Below are 15090 nucleotides of genomic sequence, written 5' to 3' on the forward strand. Positions count from 1 at the left end.
GGGGAACGCGTCGGGCAGCTCCCCCTCTGAGGGCAGGGTGGGGGTCGCACCGTCCGTCAGATGCCCCAGGAGTCAAGCTGGCACAACCTCTTTTGGGTCAGGGGAGCTGGACCAGGATGTGGTCCACATCTTTAAACCATCAGCATTTCAGAAAAGCAAAATAAAAAGCCCTGCGAGAAGCCGTGCCCCGAGGTCTGATCTCTGAGCCCACCCTGTATCTCATTAGCCTGTGATGTGTCCGAAAAGCCAGTGCCAGCCTGCAGCCTTGCCAGGGACCAGGCTGAAAGGGTTCTGCTCTTGGTTTTTCCTTAAAAAGGATCTCGTGTCCTGGAAAATCGTCACATCCTTCAGAACTGTGCTGCTTGGGTAGCCCACGTCCCCAACTGCACGGCCCATACGGATTCTACCGGGAAAAGTCCGGGGATTTCAACTTACTTGAGTTCATCCTGCATTTGTGATCCTAGGCATTTCTAGGTGTAGGTCAGGTCGGGAAGCAGAAGTCACAGCAACCAGTGGTGAATTGTTCGCTGTGATGACATTGACGCCTAAATGTCAAGACCAAGTATGGGCGTGGCTCACCTAGAGGCCAAGACCGGTATTGCACCCCAGCTCTACTGGACATCGAGAAATCTGGGTATGGCCTGGGTCCCTGGTGCTACAGCACTCTCGTGGTGCGACCTCAGAAATATCACCTTTCTTCTGTGCCTCAGTTTCTTCATGTGTAAAATGTTGCTGATAATGCCTACCTCATGGGTTTGTGGCGAGAGTGTAAGGAGGCATTTTAGACCTCCGTGATAACGGGGGTCTCGCTGGATTTCTGTTGTATGTCACAGTGCCTGCAGCACAGGAGGGCTAGGCTAACAGCTGTGCGGCTGAGCTGAAGGTGCTCTGTAAACTCTAAGGATGTTGGCTGACACGATTTGAGCTGGCTCCCTGAAGCAGGATGGGCAGGTGTGGGGAGGCCTGGGATATTCTGGGGGAGGATGGAGGGCACCTCACTGCCTGGCAGAGGCACGTAGTCTGGACTTGATGTCCTTGGAGAGGCTAGGGGAGACAGGAAGCTGAGGCTTTGCCCAGGGTCATCCTGGCGTTTGGTCAGGGTGCTTGGTCCAGGGCACGTGTCCAGCAGTATTTGCTGGATTGGAGTGGCTCAGGGCTCCACTGGATTGTTGCACACTGACTTGGCAGTGTGCCACCAGCCTTCACAGAACAGTCTGAACCACCCCCGATTTCTCAAGGGATCCCCAGGAAAGTGACCAGTTTGTGGCAGGGTGTGTGTGTGACATGTGTGCCTCAGCAGGCGTGAAGCCCCGTCTGCTGTCGGGCATCTCCGGGCCCATGGGCACACAGCTGGCTGATGTGCTGAAGGCCTCCTGTGTGCCAGTTGCTTTATACTCACGACTCCCTACTCCATCCAGCAGCCCTGTGAGGTCAGGGAGGGCTTGTCCAGGCGACTCAGCGAACAAGGAAGCAGACCTGAGATTTGAACGTGGCTCCCTGTGACTCTGGACCCCGTCTTTGTGACACCCCTGGCCACCTCCCTCTGCCAACCCCCCAGCCGCCTTCATCTTCTTGATAATTTTCCCAGCAGTCATTCTGCTCCTTAACTGTAATCTCTCCAGATGAATCCTTCCAGGCCCTTTTGCCTCAGGCTCCTTTAATTCCGGGATTAATCATCTTACCCTATAAATATCTCTCAGAAACTCTTTCAGCCATGTTTTGGAATTCCTTGAGTACTGTCAGCTGTGCCTGCCCTTCTTCAAGCCCCTTCTTCACGCCAACCCCCCCCCCGCCCTGAACTGCTCTGTTCTCCAGGACTCCCAGGGGGTGACGGGTCACTCACGTTGCCTCCAGGATGCCACCTCCTGCTCTCCCACGCTGCACACGGAGGCCAGGAGCATGAGCGCTGCAGCTCGAAGCCGCCCTCTGTGGGGTGGCTGTTCGTGCAAAGCCGGGGGCTAACTGCTCTGCGTCTGCCTCCTGGTTTCCATGATCTAGCCCCGCGGACCCTGTGCTGGACTGTGGTCCCCAGTTAAGAGCGCTGGGCTCCAGGCATGTGCCTTTCTCCATAAACCTTGATGCCTGGTCAATATCTTGGCAAAAGTAAATAAATAAATAAATAAATAAATAAATAAATAAATAAATAAAAGGAAGAAAAGAAAGAGAGAAAGAAGCCCTCTGAATCGGGGTAGCCTGGTCTGTGTCCGGTCGCTTACTAAAACATTCCTGGTCTGATTTCTCGGTAGTAAAGCAGCTGCACCCAAGCCTGGCGCTCACACCTGTGCTGTCCTGAGCAGCACCCACCGCTGGGGTGTGTCAGGCTTCACGCTGAGCACGTTTTTGTCTGACGACTCACTGCTGTCTCTCCTTCTTGCTGTCCAGATCCTTCCTTTCCAGTTCGACTTCCCAGCGCCCTGGGAAGCTCCAAGCTGGTGTTTCCAGGCCGGCCGATGCCAGCTGGGCCGGCCCAGCTCTCTCAGAACCCTTTCTGATACTGGCCAGGTGCACAGCGCTTTCTGCCCAAGCCTGTCAAACCTCCCCATGGGGACATCCACATTCCTCTGGCAGTGGGACGGGGCAGAAGTGAGGGTGATGCGGGAGACAGCCTGGGATGGCCATGTCACCGCGGCCCTCGCCCGCATCGCTCCTCTGTCTGGTTCCTCGCCTCGGCTTTCACAGCTCACAAAGGAAGGGTGAGACAGCGAGGGCTGCCAGCTTGGATGGGAAGGAGATAAGGCTCGTGAAATGCTCTGGCCGGGGAACGGGGCCCTGGGTCTGTTGTGAATCGTGACTTCGCTGGGCCACGGATTCAGCGTCCAAGTCTGCAGCTCTGAACTCGGGATGGGAGAAGCTCACAGACCGAGCCTCACACCTGTGCGCACACCTGCCGTGGGCCCTGCACCCTGTGAAGCTCCTCGCTGGGAATGTACTGGAAATACTGCCTCTGGGTTAAGTCGGCAGACACTTCCAGGTGGATGGCACGGTGCCCGGCATTGCCAAAGTAGGAGAGACCGCCTCCCTAAAGCACAGGTCAGCATTTACTGAGCACCTACTGCCCACTCCCCCAACCGCCACCCCATGCCAGGTGAACTGGATGCAGTGGTGCTCCAATGGCTGGCGGCCTTTTCCCAGGGAGAAGGGGGTGTTCCCGCCCAGCCCGGGCTGACCCCGAGGCCTTAGAAACCTGGGCTCCCGTCCTGGAGTCAGTACACGGTGGCTCCTGGCTTTTCCTAGTCCATGCAAGTCCCCCCTCCTCCACGCTGCCCCGTTCTCATCACAACCCCCTGAGGGAGGCAGAGTAGTGCCCATTGAGTGCCAGGGACCCTGGGGTCAGAGGTCAGCTGGAGACGTGCTGATGGTCTGGACTGAGCCAGGACCAGGCTGGCCCCTGACCCTCCTGGCTCCGCACCCCTCTCCATGTCCCCCTGAGCCCTGCAGGTCACAGTGGCTCAGAGGGTGTGTTGGGGCCAGTCTGCTGGGCCCACAGGGCTTCGCGGTGGTTTGCTGGCAGTTGGGGTTGGGGGGTGAGCTTGTGCTGCCCAGGGGGTTCGAGAGAGCAGGGCGCAGAAGCTCGGAGGAGAGACGCTCTGCCAGGATGTGTGAGCAGCTCCCGGCAGGGCTGGGCCGGGAGGACTGTGCAGAGATGCTGGCTGTGCCCCGTCCAGGAGGCCACGGCCGCCCTCGGAGAGAGGGGCAACCTCCTCCTTGAGTGTCTTCTTCCTGCTCCTATTTCTTCATGAAGTATTTGTGTTTTTTTAATGAAAAAGGGTACATTTCACTATAGCCACTTTGGAAAATACAAAACTTATAAAGAAGAAAATAATCCCCAAACTCAAACTCTACTGGGTCTGAGTATAAAGAATAAAGAATGGAGGGAAATGCATCCTGGTGTGATCTGGAACACCAGGGCGCAGTCCCACCCAGCCAGGGGCCTCCTCCCCACCCAGCCAGGGGCTTTGCGCCCCCCACCCCCCGAAGGTCATGGCCTCGGAGTGGGACACAGTCAGCTTTGGACTTTCTAGCCTCACATTACAAGGAAGGCGTGTCCTCGTTCACGACTGCTGTAAAAGCCTGATACGCTTGGAGTCGCGTATTGTTGGCCATCAGGCCACGACGTCCCAGTTTCCGATACTGTCAGTGGTCGTGCGCTGATGAAACAGGCTGTGTGGGGGTTTACCTGAGCTGCTACCACCGTGGGCGGGCGCGAGCACTTCCCCTCTTGGGCTGCACTTGGGCGAAGAGAATGTCCTGGGGGCTGGGTGAGCAGCAGAACCCCCCTCGATGTGGGACATGAAGGGGTGCAGAGTGGATGTCCCCTGACTTTCAAGGCCCCCGCAGCAGTTTAGGGTGTGACGAAGGCGGCTTTTCACGTTGGCTGGGAAAGAAAGGGTTTGCTCTGGAGATGGGCTGGAGAAGCCCTCTGGGGAAAAGCCGTTGGACCCTGCCTCACTCATGCTTGTACCAGAATGCATTCCAGATGATGAAAGATGGGAACTTGGGAAAGGAAGCCGTGGAACTGTTAGAAGAAAACATGAGAGGCTGGGTTTTATAGTCTCGGGATGGGAAGGCCATTCTCAGTATGACATAAACCCCAGAAGTTAGAAAAGAAAAAAATTTGACTCCATAAAAGTTAAGGTTTTCTGTCTGGCCAAAACAAAACCAAAAAAGAACCAATCACCATAAAAAAGAATATGAAAGTACCGCTGGCCCTTGAACAACATGGTTTGAACTGCATGGGTGTTTTTGATAAATACTGTAAATGTATTTTCTCTTCCCTATGATTTTCTAAAGAACGTTCTTTTCTCTAACTGACTTTATTATAAGAATACAACATATAATACATATAATTTACAAAATATGTGTTCTGTTTATGTTATTGGTAAGGCTTCTAGTCAACAGAAGGCAGTTAATAGTTGCGTTTTTGGGGAGTCAAAATTTATACAGACTTTTAACTGTGTGGGGGGTCTGCAGCCCTCACCCCCGTGTTGTTCAAGGGTCAACTGCATGTCACAGAAAAGGGATTGATATGCTATCATATTCAAAAAACTACAAATCAGTAAGAAAAGCCCAGGAACCAAAGCGAGAAAAATGGACGAAAGACATGACTACGTCTTAGAAAAGGAAATACAAATAGCCTTTAAATGTGTGAGAAGATGCTAAACCTTACTGACAAGTGGGGAGGCAGGTGAAACCCTAGGGAGACACCACCTGTCTGTCACCTGGCCAGGTGGACAGAGAGCAAACGCTGAGGACATGCTCTGTGGGCCGAGGGAGGGGACGGCGTTCTCACAGACTGCCCTTCTTCGAAAGGTATACCTGGGATCTACCCAAATATTAAAACGCACACCCTCTGACCCTGTTTCCTATGGATGCACATGTGTGCAGACACCCGTGGACAAGTCAGCACGGTCTGGGGAGAGCAAAGGAGTTAAACAACCAAACGCCATCATGAGATCCATTTAGATAAGTGACTGTGCAGCTCAGAGTAGAATACAACGCAGCTAAAAGAGCGGGCTTTATCGGGCGTTACGCTTCCTGAACAGATCCATCTTTGAGATGTGTTAAGAAAAGCAGGGTAAATCACGTTCCTCAGAGTATGCATGCACCCATCTCTGTTCAAAGAAGAGACACAATCTAGGCTTGTGTGTGCACAGATGATAAGAAGGGACCCATGGGGTCCCTAGAGCAGGCTGCTGGGGGTACAGCCGTCTCCAGCATCTCTTGGACTGGGCAGATGGCTTGTTGGAACACCAGGGTTGGTTGGAAGGGGGGCAGGTGTGCAGGTAACAGAGAGGCGAGACAAAGAAGTGTGGCTGGCTGCTCCGGGCCTGCATACCTTCCTGCTGACAGGCAGCCGTTTTGGGCAGGAATGACTTAGTCCAGGGGTTGGCAAACTGCGGCTCGCGAGCCACATGTGGCTCTTTGGATGCAGCTTGCAAGTCGCAGTGTGCCGACCTCTGACTTTGTCAATTAAAAACGATTGTGGTAAAAAAAATAAATAAATAAGGAAAGAAAAAGAGAAAAGAAAAAAGAGACTGCAAAAGGCACCAGACCAATTCAGGAAGGACCCGGCCGATTGACTGACTGTGGGTCATGCAGTGATCCTTTGAAAATAATACTTTGGTCGATCTTCAGAACTGAAAATGTCCTCGACGAGCCCGTCCACTTGTTTTACAGGTGGGGAAACTGAGGCTGGTACACATCTCCTCTAGGGTCACATAGCAAATTGGCGCACAGCTCCACGGACGTGGTCTGTTCTAACCCTCTGAAGTGGGTGCTGATGGTGAGTTTCTTTAATAAACGAGGCTCATGAAGGACGTTGCCCAGAACCACTCGGCTGACAGTGGGGGTCTCGGATTCAGCCCGTCTGTGTGACTTCCCCAGCGTAGCACTTCTGCGAGCGGCCAGGAAATGTTTGCAGCCGGGGTCTCTCACGGGAGGGCCACGGACATGACAGGCTCTGCGTGGTGGCACTGGGGCCCAGCGCATGGCGACCGGCGGTGGCTCTGGCTCTGTGACACTCAACCCCGTGAGCACTCCCTGGCTGTGTGTCACTGAGGACCCTGCATCACCCCCCGTGCTCCCTCTCCAGGGCAGGGCACAGTCTTTGCGAGGTTGTCCACATCAGCCTTGGTGCCGGCTCCAGCTGGGCGGGCCTCCCCTGGTGTCCAGCAGCAGGGCCACCCCCTGCTGTCACCAAGCTTGCCCGTTTCCACAGTTCTGAGTCCCACGAGTCCTCCAGCCTCCCTTGCTGGCTGACTGTCTGCTCAGAGCCAGCCCAGACATGAGGCTTTGAGGGCCCTGCACCTGGAGGACCTCAGGTGATGACAATCAGGAAAGGGAGCTTCATGGGGTCAAAGGACAGTTCCTCTTCCTAGAAAGGAGACTGAAGTACCCACTTGTCCCCTAGGGCCCTCCGTGCTTTGTTTCCATGAGGTCCCCGCTGGAATGTGAACTTTCCCCCAGACTTCAGCCACTGTCCTTCCTACCGGGGAAGTGGGTCTGCGCTGTGGGGATGCAGAGCTGGGGGTGTGTGGGGGGAGGGAGCCCCTTCACTCACTCGTCTGGTAGTGTTAGGGGTTAATCCTGGCACCAGTTACTGGAAACCAAAGCAGGGATGGGCTTGCTGCCCTGCAACCCCACTAAGTGGGATCAGGCTGTTCTGAGTGGCAATCCACCTGTTTGGTTGAACCATGTGAAATGGACATTTTGTGGATCAGAATGGTCAAACAGCCATTTCTCATGGTTCAATCTAATGCTACAGGAGTGCGCACTGGGGAGGGGTTGTAAGGACACCTTTCCCAGCGGTAAGCGTTGTCTAAGCTGGCGCCTACAGGGTGGGTAGGGGTGGAGCGGAGGTGGGGGACACTGGAGGAGCTCATAGACAAGGAGCTACCTGAATGTGCCTCGATGCTGCGTGATGCTGGTCTTTGGGTGTGGGGTTTAGCTTCACTACAGCCGAGCTGAGCGAGGTGGCAGGAGTGGGGAGTGGCAAGAGATGAGGCCTTGGGCGCCCGTGATTCGCTTAAATTGGTAAAGGTGTATTGTCGTCTTTACCCACCCATCCATCCATCTACACATGTATCCTTCCTTCCTTCCTTCCTTCCTTCCTTCCTTCCTTCCTTCCTTCCTTCCTTCCTTCCTTCTTTCCTTCCTTCCTTAAATCTATCCATCGATCTGTGAGTCCATCCATTCATCCATCCATCTTCCCATCCATCTGTCTACCCACCCGTCTACCCACCTGTGCATCCGTCCATCCATCCATCCATCCATCCATCCATCCATCCATCCATCCATTTATCCATCCATTTTCCATCTATCCTTCTGTCCGTCCTTCCATCCATCTACAAGCTGTGCTTGTGGACCTGAACAAGAGGCAGAAGAAATCCAGCTGCAGCAGTGCAGTCGGGATAATCAGGTGCTGACCGCTTTTTAGGAGTTAATAGAGGCCGTGGCTCTGGACTGGCTGGGGAGGTGGGAGGTAAACGGGGCTCCCAGCAGAGCTGGGCCATGGACAGGTGGGGATAAGTGAGGAGAGCATTCCAGCCGGCAGTAAAATATAAGATACACTGCACCTTGAAACCAGAGGCCGCGTCCACGCTTCAGGCTAATTTGGTTATAGGTTCAGAGATTCTCCTCATTCTCCAAACACCTTCGTTAACTTCTTTGGACTATAAAAGTAAAGCATACTCCTTGCAGCAAATTTGAGAATTATAAAAATGCCTTTTTCTTTTCTGTCTTAGTCCGTTCGCCATAACAAAATACCACAGACTGGGTGGCTTAGAAACAACAGAAATCTATTTCTCATCGTTTGGGAGGCTGGAAAGTCCAAGACGAAGACTCCGTGGGGCTGGGGTCGGACCCTTTTCTGGTTTGTAGCCGGTGGCAGGAGCGGGGAGCGCTGTGGAGGTTAGGATGGCACCAGATGAATTTTAGGGGCACACAAACATTCGTACCACAGCACTTTCCTTGCCTTTCCCCTTTCGTGGCCGAGCTCGTGTGTAGAAGTGGTGTTGTGTCCGCCGCTATTTTACACACCCCGTGTGAGTTAGCCTCATGGCTGACGAGCATAACTTCGTTGCTTGCACCGGAGCTCCTGTCGGGCTGGATTTGGGTTTCCAGTTACTTCTGTTGTAAATAACACTTGAGTGAACATCTCCCTGGTGAACACTTTCTGCCTCTCTGATTGTTTCCTGAGGGTAGATTCTCAGACTGTGACTCACTTGTCAGCACTTCAGAGCCCGTTCTTTGCAGGTCACATTCCAGCCACCAGGGGGCAGTTACCCTCTGCCGGGCCCTGGCCAGCCTTCTCCTCAGGGACTGAACCCAGGGGGACCCCACATGATCCGACCGGGGCCACCCACCCTCCGTAAGCCAGCCACTTCCCCCTTTCTGCTCCTGGGGGGTCAGCAGGGGACTGCCATTTATCATTGGGGACCTGGCTTGGCCATTACCGGGCCTGTGGCTCGTCCCAGGTCACTTGGGCCCTTAGTGTCACTCCAGTTTCCTCAGAGAGTGGAGGAGAACTTCCTCCCCCACGGGGTTGTTGTCAGAAGTTGGATTGTTTATAAAAACGAAAACACATGTACTCAGAACTTTCTATCAGAATTACAGAAAACAGGAGGGACTGTTCTAGAACCTAATAGACAATCAGCAGGTGCTGATTGTCCCTCCGGCCCTTGCCCTGCTGTCTTAGCCATTCATGTGTTAGCTGAGTCCCTGCCATGGCCGGTTGCATGCTCAGTGGTATCAGGGTCCTGCTGAGTGTAGGGTCTTTTCCCCACCAAGGTGGACACATCAATGAATGTGCTTGGGGTCTGCATTAGAGAACCGGTGAGAGTGGGGTGGGGTTGGTGTCTGGGGTGCCAGTGACATGGGCGAGAGGGCGGCCGGGGCTGAGGTGTGGAGGGAAAAGCCTGCTTTCACTTCAGGGCAGCGGGACGGATTCTTGAATTTTCCAGCAGCGACATGGGCTCCGTGTAGCTCCACACACTCTTGAAGTTCACCCACTTCCAGGAGGGCTGACTGAGGCTTTTGAGCTTGTGAGTGTGACACCTGGAAAGCCTGTAGCTCCCCTCACCCCGGGGAGGGACACCTTGACACTTGACCTCCAGGGAATTCAGCCAGGCTGGTGGTGTGGACTCCCGGGGAGGCTGCGGAAAGTGGTTCTGAGTTCTGCCACCAGTTTGTGGCACCTCCTCGGGGTTTTACAGCCATTTGTGTCCATGTAGCTAGTTTTGAGTCATAGTTTAGAGTGTTTTGAAAACTTGCACAGCTCTAATAGGTGAAAAATGCCTTCTGGTCCTGGGGGAAGTAGTATAACACAGTCCTCCCAAGGTCACAGTGACCCAGTGCAGCGTCCTTTTGCTTGAATCACAAGAGTAACTTCGGAACCAAACAGGCAGAACCGACAGAACTGCCCCCCGGATCACCCCGCAGCCTGCGCTGTGGGAGCAGTCCCATTCGGGCTGCGGGAAGAGCCATGCGTTAGGGCGAGTTCTTAAGGGGTTGATTAGACAGACAATGGCTTTACTCTGTAAAAGGAAACATTCCTGTAAATTTCACCTATCGTGTTATTTGCTTTGTGACATTTAATAGGGCTTAAACCAGCTCTAGGGGCCAATTTCCTTGTGTTTCTAAAGCTGTCTTTTCTAATGAGAATTGCAAAGCAAATGCTGCCGATGCCAGTGCTGGGAGAACAGGGAGCGAGCAGACACATGTGCCTTTTGTCCGTATTTCAGTCCCAAATGGCAAGGGTGAGCTGGACTCAGGCCTGACCAGCGGGCCCTGTGAGGACTCGTGGCGTGGGGTGGCCACTTCAAATGTCAGACTTTGGGAAGTATAGACGTTCCTGAGAAGTGCAAATGTGGTTTTGTTTCATAAAGGCCAGTTAAAAGTTGCCCACTGTCAAGACAAACACCAAAAGATCTGGAACTGTCTTTAAGTTTTAGGCTTCTTAATTGTATAATGCTGTTTCCTGCTGTACATTAACTGAGATTTATTATTCCATTAATTTGTTATAAAAGTAATACATATCTACCATAGAAATGTTAAAAGCTACTGAAAAGTATAAAGAAGAAAATAAAAATTAATCATAATCCCTATTTATGCTGCTGCTGCTGGTGGTGGCTATTAAGTGCGGCCAAATAAATGACTAACTGAACATTTTGATGTATTTATTTTCCAGTATTTGTTTTATGCCTGCATTTACAAAATTGGGATCACGTGCTATTTTGTAATAGTTTTAAACTTAAAATAGGAGTAAATCTCAATATATGGGGAGTGAAAGGGAATGTCCTCAATCTGATAAAGGACATCTATATAAAAGCTTCATCCTGAAAGTCTCATCCAGATCAGGAACAAGGCAAGGACGTGAGCTCTCACCACACCTGTTCAGCATTGTACGCTGAGCCTAGCCAGTGTCACAAGGCAAGAAAATGGAACAAAAGGCACGCAGTTGGAAAGGAAGAAGTCGAGCTGTCTTTATTTGTAGACCACATGATTATCTATGCTAAATATTCTAAAGAATTTACAAAAAAAGCTTCTAGAACTAATAAGGTTTAGCATGGTCACAGGAGTCAAAGTCAGTATACAAAAATCAGTTGTAGGGTCGGCCGAGTGGCTCAGTTGGTTAAGAGCTTGCTCAAGAGCGCAAGCTCTGAGCAACAGGGTCGCCGGTTCGATTCCCACATGGGCCAGTGAGCTGCGCCCGAGCTGAGCTGCCGCTGAGCTGCCAACAGGTGGCAGGATGGCTCAGCTGGTGAGAGCATGTGCTCCTAACAACAAGGTTACCTGTTTGAGATGGTAGGCTATGCCCCCCCCTCCCCCCCGCAACTAAAGACTGAACTCAGCACCTTGAGCTGAGCTGCCGCCCGGGTGGCTCAGGGGATAGAGCGTGTGGTCTTAATAACAAGGCTGCTGGTTCAATTCCCGCATGGGATGGTGGCTACGCCCACCCGCAACTAATTGAATACAGCACCTTGAGCTGAGTGGCACGACTGGACTTGGAGCTGAGCTAGCTGCGCCCTCCACAACTAAGATTGAGGGACAACAACTTGGCTGTTCCCCTCCCCCAGTTCCCAACACTGTTCCCCCAATTCCCCAATAAAATCTTTAAAAAAGAAAATGGCAAAAAAAAAAAGAGCCCAGGCTCAGATAACTTTACCACTGAATTCTACCAAATAGTAGTCAAAGAATTAATGCCCTTAAAAAAAATAAATCAGTTGTATTTCTAAATAGTAGCATTGAACAGTTGGAAATAGAAATTTAAACAGTCAGTATAATAATGTAAAAAATATGAAATACTTAGAGATATATTAGACAAAATACCTGTGCACTGAAAATTATAAAATATCACTTAGAGATATTAAAGAAGATTTAAATAAATGGAGAGATATACCATCTGATGGATAAGAAGACAATATTGTTAAGATGTCATTTCCCCCAAAATTGATCTATAGATTCAATGCAACGCCAATTAAAATCCCAGCAGGCTTTAAAAAAAAAATTGGCAAAATGATTCTGAAATTTATATGGAAAATCCAAAGGATCAAAAATAACCAAAACAATTTTGAAAAGAATATTGGAGTTCTCATGCTATGTGATTTTAGGACTTACTATAAAGCTGTAGTTGATATAAAGATACACATATAGACCAGAGGAACAAAGTCAAGTTGATAAGTAGACTCACACATACATAATCATTAGATTTTTGACAATGGTGCTAATTCAATGGCGAAAACATAGTCTTTACTCACCAAAAAATAAACATGGACCCTTACTTCAAATCATATGTAAAAATGAAGGTGAGTCTGTCAACCACCTTAAAAGAAAGTGGATACCTACCAAGAAGGGCTCCTGGCGGCCCACTGGGCTCAAATTTAAAAGCAGAGCCTCACAGCGGTTTCCAAGCAGGGCCCTCTCACACAAACCGCCGCTTCAGGAGAAGCCTGCACTGAACTGCCTCCCTGCACACTGAGCCAACCCTTATAAAGGAGTTCCGGTATTTCCACCAATGCACTGAGACTTTCCTGGCCAATCGGGGCGGTGCAACTCTATCCTTATTAGCATAAGGATATCTAGTCTTCATCGACCAGTCAGAGAAGCTCCATTCTGACCAATCAGGACAGTGCTTTTTGGACCAAACTGTGAGGATTTGGAGTCTTTATTTGCATGAGGATGGGCCAATCAGGGGTGAGGAGCAGGGACTTCTTTCTATATAAGTCAGCTCTCCTCAGGCTCAAGGAGCACACTTTCCTTTTCTGCTGGAGACTGTGGATTGTAGACTCAGTTTCCCAGCTGGAGCTGACGTGGACCAGACCGGATTGCAGCAAAGCTGTTTAGTTAGTGAGAGGCCTTGCCCAAGGCCTGTGTCACCGCTGTGCTGTTCCACAGCCGTGTTATTACATAATTGAACTGTTCGTACCGAATAAAGTTTCCTTTTTCACTGCATCCCACGTTGGGGATCTCTGTTGGCATTGAATTGGCACCAATGATCACCGGTTGACAGATCATTGACCTAAAGGTAAGATTTAAAACTGTAAAAAATTAAACAAAAAAGAAAGGCCTTTTCCTGACTTGGAGATAGGCAAAATTTTCTTAGCAAGTACGCAAAATGTATGAACCATAAGAAAAAGTGATAAATTGCACTTTATCAAATTCACAACTTCTGCTTTTCATTGATATTGTTCAGAAAATGGAACAAAATATCAGCAAAACACATATGTGATAAAGGACTTACATATGAAAAATATAAAGGAGTATTATAACCGATGACCCAGTTTAAAACTGGGAAGAGTGAACAGACATTTCATCAATAACATATGAATGACACATGCATATTGGAAGACACAGAACAGCTTTAGTCATCAGGGAAATACAAATCAAAACCACAAGGAGATACCAATACTTGCACAACTGTCGGCGGGGATGTGGAGGAACTGCCATTCATCATTGGTGGCCGTGCAAATTGGTGCAGCTGCTTTGGAAAACAGTTTGGCCGGTTTTTATAAAGTTACCTGCACTTTCTCTGGGACCCAGCACTTCCACTCCAGGTATTCGCCCAAGAGAAATGCAAACGTCCACACAAAGATCTACATGTGAATGTTCATATGCTACTTTAGCACCCCAACCCGGAAACGCGAGCGTCCAGCGACTGGTAGATGGGTAACAAATTGAGGCCCGTCTGTACGATGGGATACCACCGCTCAGCAATAGGAGGGATGAATACGTGAAGCAATGTGGGTGCAGAGGATTGTCGAGTGAGACGAGCAGACGCGGGGCTGTGTGTGATCTGATTCCATTGCTGTGACATTTGAGAAAAGGCAAGGCTAGGGGGGGAAGAAAGATGAGTGGGGACCAGAGGGTGAGGAGAGGGACATGCAGAGACGGAAATACCCTGTCTTGACTGTGGTGGTGCTTACAGAACTATACCTTTGTCAAGATTCTTTCAATTATACGCTTCAAAAGGGTGGATTTTACTGTATGGAAATTGTACCTCCAAAAACCTGACTCCAGATGATGACATAATCCCGTAAGGATTTCCCCATATGACTCAATATCCCGTTAGTATTAATATTATCACTTGATTAAACGTTACTGTTGCTATAATGTTAAATACAAACTGACGGTTGTCCGATATTGTGACACGCAGGTGTACCTGACGTATTTAACACCCCTGGGATGGAATAGTCACTTCTCTAGTGTTTGTGGTGCTCACAGTGGTGCCGCGAGCATCTGCGATAAGCCCTCGTGCTTCCTGGAGTGCCGTTGGAGGAAATCCCCACAGCTGGATGGAGGGATGAATGCTTTTGGGAGGTTCAGTACCAAGGGTCACGTCGCCTCCTAGAAAGGTGTCAGTTTAGACTCCCGTCTGTACTGCATGAGAATTAGCATCCTTGCCAAAATTCGGTACAGTATAAAATAAAAAAATGGGTTGCTCAGGTTTGGGAAACAAAGGGGTCTCGGTTTCGTTTTGACGTATTGAACTAGCAGTGACACCGAGCATTCGTGGCTCCCCGCTCCTTTTCAGCTGCAAGAGTTTCGTGCACGTATGACATGTGTAGCGGGTGTAATTCTGTTACAAGTATCTCTCCCTGGTAATTGCTGGCTTCGTGCTGTGGTTCTCTACTGCTGCGTAACAACTACCCCAAAACTGATGTGTGGAGACAGTAGCTGTCTTTTATTTTAGCAACTGCGTTTGCTTGTGAGTCAGCACGTGGGGCAGGGACCTTTCATCTGCTCCCATGGTTTTGAGTTGAGTGTCTTGACTGGGGCTGGAAGATCTATTTCCAAGACGATTGTTCCCCTTGGCTGCAAGTCAGTCCTGGTCATTGGCTGGGGCTTCCGGCTGGGGGCCTGGCTTTCTCTTCACAGGGGACCCTCGGAGGGGCCCCATGGGCTTCCTCACAGCATGGTGTCCGGTTCCAAGAGACACAGGAAGTAGAACCTACCCGTTCCTTAAAGCTTCGATCCCTAAGCTAGCTTGTGCCCTTTCCATCGCGTTCCCCTGGTGACGGAGGCACAGAGCCCACCTTGACTAAAGGGAGGGGACATAGACACCACCTCTTGATGGGCAGTTAAAGAATTTGT

The 15090-nt window shown here is 50.6% G+C and overlaps 1 protein-coding gene across 1 annotated transcript in view; it reads left to right on the forward strand.

Moving 5' to 3' along the window:
- The first annotated feature begins 564 nt into the window (after window positions 1–564).
- The window catches only part of COL5A1 (collagen type V alpha 1 chain), a 157107-nt gene continuing 142581 nt past the window's right edge, over window positions 565–15090 (forward strand). The window contains exon 1 of the mRNA XM_019641843.1: window positions 565–634. Coding sequence (XP_019497388.1) covers window positions 565–634 — 70 coding nt within the window. The remainder of the gene's footprint in view (window positions 635–15090) is intronic.

The sequence above is a fragment of the Hipposideros armiger genome, unplaced genomic scaffold (assembly GCF_001890085.2).
Source record: "Hipposideros armiger isolate ML-2016 unplaced genomic scaffold, ASM189008v1 scaffold_3, whole genome shotgun sequence".
In the NCBI taxonomy this organism is placed as follows: Eukaryota; Metazoa; Chordata; class Mammalia; order Chiroptera; family Hipposideridae; genus Hipposideros; species Hipposideros armiger.